The sequence below is a fragment of the Dreissena polymorpha genome, chromosome 3 (assembly GCF_020536995.1).
Source record: "Dreissena polymorpha isolate Duluth1 chromosome 3, UMN_Dpol_1.0, whole genome shotgun sequence".
Taxonomy (NCBI): Eukaryota; Metazoa; Mollusca; class Bivalvia; order Myida; family Dreissenidae; genus Dreissena; species Dreissena polymorpha.
This window is the reverse complement of record NC_068357.1, coordinates 136869854-136877369: the sequence shown is the minus strand read 5'-3', so window position 1 is coordinate 136877369 and position 7516 is coordinate 136869854. Positions and strand designations below refer to the sequence as shown.

The 7516-nt window shown below is 34.5% G+C and overlaps 1 protein-coding gene across 1 annotated transcript; it reads right to left on the bottom strand.

Moving 5' to 3' along the window:
* Positions 1-4116: 4116 nt before the first annotated feature.
* LOC127871602 (low affinity immunoglobulin epsilon Fc receptor-like) lies at positions 4117-7206 on the bottom strand. The gene has a single exon (XM_052414697.1). The coding sequence runs from the start codon at positions 7094-7096 to the stop codon at positions 5639-5641; it is 1458 nt and encodes a 485-aa protein (XP_052270657.1). The 5' UTR covers positions 7097-7206; the 3' UTR covers positions 4117-5638.
* Positions 7207-7516: the final 310 nt, after the last annotated feature.

The window sequence follows — 7516 nt, the reverse complement described above, 5'->3', positions numbered from 1 at the left end:
CAGCCTGAAACATATCTCCCTTGGCAACCTCTTCTAAAGGTTCCGGATCCACTGCTGGTTCCCCTACATCAACCTCAGATTATGAAGAACAGCACAGGCAATGATGATGCGGCTGACCTTGGCAGGATTCATTCTAATCTGTTATAAACAGAAATTGGAGGAATAACATTGAAAAATAATGTTACATCAAAAGTCATTGTTAAAAATGTTGTCAAATTTGTCCTCAATGCTTGATGCAGAGTAAATATTAACAACTACTTTTTTTTCCCGAGTGTAACAATTTACTAATATCTTATGTATTTCTTATGAGCTCTAACAGATACACACACACATATCTAAAAATGTTTTAATTGTTTTAGCTGGCATTCAGTAATGTATCAGTACTTTACAGTAATACGGGAAAGTTGTGTATAATGCTGTTACATTGACTTGTTCAATATGTCAAAATCAGTTACATTTATTCATATTTAGAATAGTCAGCATATTTTTCCGTCTATTAGTTAGTTGAATTTAAGAACTGAAGTGTGTCTATGGCATGCAAAAATAATGTTAAGTTATTTATAACTTTTTTTCCAACTCTTAGACTTGATATGCCTAGAAATATATGATGATGTCAATTTCGATTAACAATCTTTGTTGATTATATACATTTTATTTTATAATCTTCAATAAATTTTATCATTAATAATATAAACAATTTCCTTACATACCTCACCATGAAGGACATGAAAGGTTCGCTTCAACACCCCGAAGGCCCTTTCAATACTGTTTGGTGCCTATGTGAGCAGTATTGTACTTTTCCTGAGCTTCTGACTCTGTGAAAACAGTTATAAATATGTTGATAGTTTTAATACTGAACTATTTTATTGGAAACGTGTTAGTACTTAGAGAATCAAGGAAAATCTATTTCATAATTATATACGTTGATTATATGCTTAGCATACATGAAAGTTGTTTTGTGTGTTTCGTTTTGTTTTGCAGTTTATGAAAAAAAACTTGTCATTATAATATTCCCATTAAAAGAAACATGGCAATTTTCAACCAAAATGTGTGTTTTGCTGGACACATAAGATATGTATCGCCACATGTATCAAAACATGCCAATGCGACGTTGTTTTAGACTTATTCGGCGGAGAAAACGGTATTCCTTGACATGTGCGTGCTCAAAAACAATTGTTCTAGAAGTTGTCCGTGTATAACAGTCATGTGCGTGCTCAACAGCAATCGTCAAAACCAATCGAAACTCAACTTTACCTTGAAAATAACGCCATTAGCAATCGATGTATCCATTTTTTGCCAGTTTCAATGCGTCCGCATGAACAACTGGAACGTAAACAGTGCTAATTAGTGTAAAAACAGTTATATTATTGTTAGTCCGTGTACAACAGCAATTGACGGTTCAGGAAATCGCAAAATATTCCATGAGTAATCTCCACACTCAGACCAACCAGAGGGAAACGGTTGATACTCGATGAAACCGCGTCCGGCTGGCCCTATGATAGGCGTCATCCGATTAAAAACAAGTAAGTAATAAGGAAGATGTACCTGTTTAAACACTAAAATTTTCCATCTTATCGAGGCATCGGCGGCCATGTTTTCTCAATTCTGACCACGTGATTCCCCGCATTGAGGGTTTTCACCCAGATTCAAATCGTCGTAAATAACGTGGTTAGACTTTTTTTTATAAACTATGAAATCTAGTGCGCAGAGCGTTTGAATAACCTGACTGTTTTCCTACTCCGTCATCCAGGCGTTTTCTGAATAAAAGCGTCGCCGCGTTACGATAATAATTCCAAAGAGAAAACACCGAAAATAAGCAAAGCATTTTCGATTGAAGCTATTGTATCGCACGCATCGAATTTGACGAATTTGCGTAAACGTCAAATTGGTTGCGTTTTAAATACGCATGAAATTGAATTGTATTTGCGTTTTTTAACATTTTAATAAGGTGAAAGACGCAGATACGCAGCTTATCTGGGGCACTGATAACTCCAACAGATAATACTGGACCTTCAAACGACCACACGACTGGAAATATTGATAGTGAGAAGAATGTTATGTGTAATTGCTAAACTTTCGAACAGCATACCCGACTAAGTAAATGAAAAAAAAACTTAATTTGTATTGCTTCACAGCAAACTCACAAATCTCATTATTAATAATGTTTCTAAACATTTCCACTTGACATTTTAATGTATTCGTATATCAATATATACTCGAATATTTCGATGAAACTTATTTCAAATATACAACGAATAAAACAAATGATACAAAGCTCTCAAAATCCTGTGACACTATATGACATTATATCAGCACAGTTGATGATTAAGAGTATATATAATATATAATATATGTCTGAACAATAAAATAACATGAAATAAATAATGACTAACTCCAGAAATATTAGCAGGATGAAAACTATTGTTCGACGCCCGACGTCTTTGTTTTAAGGGAAGTAGCCAATTATCTCTGTAACTCAGGAATTTAAATGCATACTGTTCAACATAAAACACACAACAAATGAATAAAGCTAGATTTACACCATGTACAATTAACGCAGGAACGTAACTCGTAATTGAAGCATTATCTGATGAAGATAATGTCTTAACAGATAATCCTCGAGGCAACTGTTGGAGACGGATATCTTGGCGATATTGCACTGGATGACATTTCAATGACACGTGGTCCATGCCAACTAGAGCCATCGAATGCCAGGCAGATATCTCAGAATATCGTGGGATAAGTGAGGATACATCATTTGTACTATCGTGGGATAAGTGATGATACATCATTTGTACTATCGTGGGATAAATGAGGATACATCATTTGTACTATCGTGGGATAAGTAAGGATGCATCGTTTGAACTTGCTTGGGTTGATTTCTCTCTTATTAATTAAGCTATATGCTGCATTAAATAAGTGATTTATCGGTACCTTGAATATTGGTCTTCACGCCTTTCGATAAACCCATCACACCCTTAAATACCCAAACTGCTGACCCATGGTATGATCCAAGATGTATTTGCATAATTATTTTTTATACTTTTTTTTGTAATTTTGATGTGATTTTAATTCGTCAGGTCGGTTGAGGCCTCTTATAAGCGTGTTTTATGTTTTTGTTTAAAAATTACCGAACATTACAACAGAAGTTAATTAAATCGTATTGTTTTACCTGTATGCAAAGCCAACGCGTGTATTTAAAAGTGGCATCAACTTATTTCGGCGTTGCTTTACATGACTTTCAATAGGGCGGAATATTAAATATACGCCCCAATTTCTTAAAATTTATCTTAAATAATCTGTTTTGCGTCTAATACATGGATCAACATATATTTTCAGAAAACACATGAACTCTTTTGGTGTGATTTTTCTCGATATGTATTATGCTGTAAACTTGAATGCCAACGAGAAAGCGCACTCAAATTGTATAATTTTAGAGAATTCAAACTGACAACTAGTGTTTAACGTAACAGAATAACTGTTGTACACTGTTAAGTATTCAAATATTTACACTAACTAATGGCCGAATGCATTCAATAACAACAATATATTAGACATAAATGACCTGTGCTGAATGCTTGGTCGAGCGTGTTTTTGTATTGTCTTTGTTGATTGCAATTCGATTAAATATTATCACTGTTTTATCCTGCGGTTTATGTCGCAATTCACTTATATCATTAGTTTGGTTTCAACACGATGGCTTCGGAAAATTTTACTGGTGGTCGTCACATTGCGTAAGTGCATTTTAAAGCAGCGCAGTTTTTGTTATCGGTTTCCATAAGTGTTAAACTTGTAAAAGATATTTCTGTAGTTTAGCTGTTTTCAGCTCAAATACGGTTACCGTATTTTAAGTGTGTGTCTGCAAAATATTACGTTTGAAAGCTACCAAACGACGCCGAATCTATCTTTAACTTGAAAACTATGTACACTCCGTCGTACGTCCCTAAATGAAATTAATATGCTCATAAATAACAATCTTACACTTGATCTAATGTACTATCTAGACCGATTGAGTAGAGTAAAGGGCGGATTTAAAAATATATAAAAGCAATGGCACTAGAGCTGACTTATATTTCTACCTGCACTATGAGTATGTATGTTACAAAGCACTCACCTAGCGCTTCTAGTCACTTGTGCAAAATGTTACTTTTGTGTTGAACGGATATTAATAAGATCGCCGTGTTTACCTTAATGGGAATAAATTGCAAAAAGTATTTTCTGTGCTTCGACATGCTTTGAGGGAAATAAACATTTAAACAAAACTAAATTTCGCCAAATTACATCTTTTTTATTGACATACAGCAACACTCAAATGATTTCATATTGCATAGCCATTTGTGGCAAAATGGTGGACCAGCATAGTTGAAACTTATTTTATTTCTCTAAAACCTCGTAGGTAATCCTCATTTCGATTTGTATTGAAATTGTGTGATATGAAATACATAATATGAGATATCGAACACTATCTGAATTCCTTTTAGACTACTGTTAAAATTAATGCGTGAAACAAGAGTACGCATCAACCAATGCTACGAGTTAGCTAATGTGTTGACTAAATTAAAACAAAACAAACATATCGTAAAGCACAATGCGCATCAACATAAGAATCGGCTGTTAATGAATGTTTGATACATAATTTGTTGTGATGCACTGGTTCGACAATGGCATCCACTTGTACACGGTAGTATATTTCTTTTTTAATATTTGTATGATGGAAGTCCAAATAAGATAAATATTTTTTTTAATAATATCAGACGATGCATACTCGTTTTTTGTAATTTTTTTAACAGCCCACCCTTATTAAAAACAATGAATATATTTATTGTTGTAGCCGTTTTGGTGTCGGTAACTCCTGCTTGCGTCAGATATTATTAAACAACACTTTTTTAATACACCACATTTAATAAATGATGCGATATGATATTTCACATTAGCAGTGAAAACATTGACTATAAATATTGGTTGTAAAACTTTTCATGGTTAATAGCCTAAATTTTGAGTGAAAAGTATAAATGTTATTTTATTGTTTGTTATTGATTTATTTACTTCAAAAGTTATATATGAGAATTCGACTTTTCTTGATTTGAAGAGTCTTTATCAAAATTAATGAATACATATATATATATATAACATATCGATATCTCAGTCAGCAACACGTACACAATTACGGCTATATACATATATAAATATACAGCAAACAGTTGAAAAACAAAATTGTATATAGGTCAGTAAAATTATCAAAACAAGAAATACGTCTGAAAAAACAACACAATTTAACATGTTGAATATTGTGTTTTGACTAGTGTTTGTATCATCACTGTGAACAACAGTGTCACTTTGTTACACGACACTCTGAGAAAAAAGCCATTAGGCTAATTGTTCTCCGCTTGTGTTATTATGTACCGGCGATACAGTATTTCTAAATGTACACGTTCTTCATCAAATGTCAGACATGGTCATAAAACCACAAAAGTTAATCAATCAATTTTCCCAAAAAAGTTCATACATAATGTTTGAATTAACAAACTGGAATCTTTACAATCAAGTTCATCTAGAAACGTTCTAGTTATTTATGAATATATATGTGTGTTTGTTTGTTAAGTTAAATTAGTTACAGTTTTAAACGATATTATGATTTCTAGATAAGGGACCGCTCACAAACATACGCAAATTTTAAATTGCACTCGACATCATTCCACTCTCCAAATCTTCTCATCATCACACAATGCTCAAGTTGCCCTGCGTTATTCGGTTCCCATGCCTGCCACTTCTGAAATCCTCCCTGATCCCGCAGCGGAATACGATCTCCACTATATACCCATTTCCAGTTTCCCTCGGTTATTTCGTCACTGCCCCCAAGGTAAATTTCCGTATATCTAGTTGTAAAAAATGTCTGCTTAATGAAGGCGTTTTCTTCCTCACTGTTGATCTCTACTAGGTACCCACCGATATCAGAGCAGAATTTAGTTGCCGAGTTGTAATCCGTAGCGTTATTTGGGCGAACATAGATACTTTTACCGTGAATGCCAAACAAACTAGACGCGCTCAATGCTTTAAAACGTGAGCGCTTATTAAAATCCGCCTCTAATTTATTTATCCTCGCCTCGAAATCAGGCAGAGCCGATGTGTCACGCTTTACTCCTTCTAATCTCCGGTTAAAATCTGCCTCTAATTTATTTATCCTCGCCTCGCAATCAGACAGAGCCGACGTGTCACCACGCTTTACTCCTTCTAATCTCCGGTTAAAATCTGTATCTAATTTGTTTATTCTCGCATCGAAACCATACAAAGCCGATATTTGACCCTCTACTCCTTCTAATCTGCGTTTGAATGTTTCATTCAGAGAATCCATTTTAGTCATGAAACTACTCATTTCTTGGTTCATTGAAAGTATCTCACGACTTTGAATGACTGTTATGTCATCAATACGTTTAACGTGTGATTTCGATTCGCTGATATCTACCTTATAAGATGCCATACTCCGGTTCATCCTATCAAAATCATTCATTGTAGAATTGACATAGCTGTGTATCTTTTCCACGTCATTGTTCAGTGATTTTTTCTCAGACTCAAACCCCTTTCTTGTCATGAAACTTTCCATTTGTCCTTTAATTGCAAGTATTTCTCGACTTTGATCGACTGTTATGTCATTAATACGTTTAACGTGTGATTTCGTTTCGATAAGATTGACGTTGTGCGATGTAAGACTCCGATCCATTCTATCAACATTATTGATTGTAAAATTGACATTTCTTTGTATCCTTTCAACTTCTGTTTTCAGTAACTGTTTCTCCGACAAAAAACCTTTTCTAATAACTTGGTTAAAGCTAAATTGATCACCTGTCTGTCCCGTTTCGGCTTTTTCACATCCGCATTGGCGGAAGTTTTGAACTTTACTGGAAAAGCCATCCGTTCCATGCAAGAGGTGTGCCAACTGGCTGGAAAAATTTCCCATTTCATGGCGAAGTAATGCAATATCTGACTCCATGGCATCTTTAATACCGTTTATCTTTTTATCCAGCACATTTATAAGTCCTGAGCTGCACACCATGCTCATAAGTAAACTCGTGACTGTTATTCTGACAACGTACGTCATAGTTGTGCTTCTATTTACTATTTAAATCTATGCAAAAGTCGAACAATTGCAAATTATTTAATTTGCTTTATTGCTTTATTTATAGTGTCTATTCGGATTGTTCATCAATGTTGAACTGTTTTCTGAACATGACAAAGTTTCTGAAAATGCTTATTTGGACGCTACAGCCAATCAGGAAAAAGCACTTCAATTTACTAGTGTGCACCCACTTGGATTTGCGTACGGTGCAATCACTAAAACACGCCCGATAAACCAACTTATGAATTCCAAATAGAGATACGCTTAAAATCATAAGTTGTACTTCCGGGGATACATAAATTGACAGGAAAACTGCCAAAATGGAGCCTCAAGAGGTGAGTCGTTTTGATTTTTCGCATATATGCTCTACTTAAAGACCTTTTCTTCCAAAAAGCTCAATGC

Bases quoted from the DNA above. Each gene is read 5' to 3' on its own strand.
- LOC127871602 (XM_052414697.1), bottom strand. From the start codon at position 7,096: ATGACGTACGTTGTCAGAATAACAGTCACGAGTTTACTTATGAGCATG.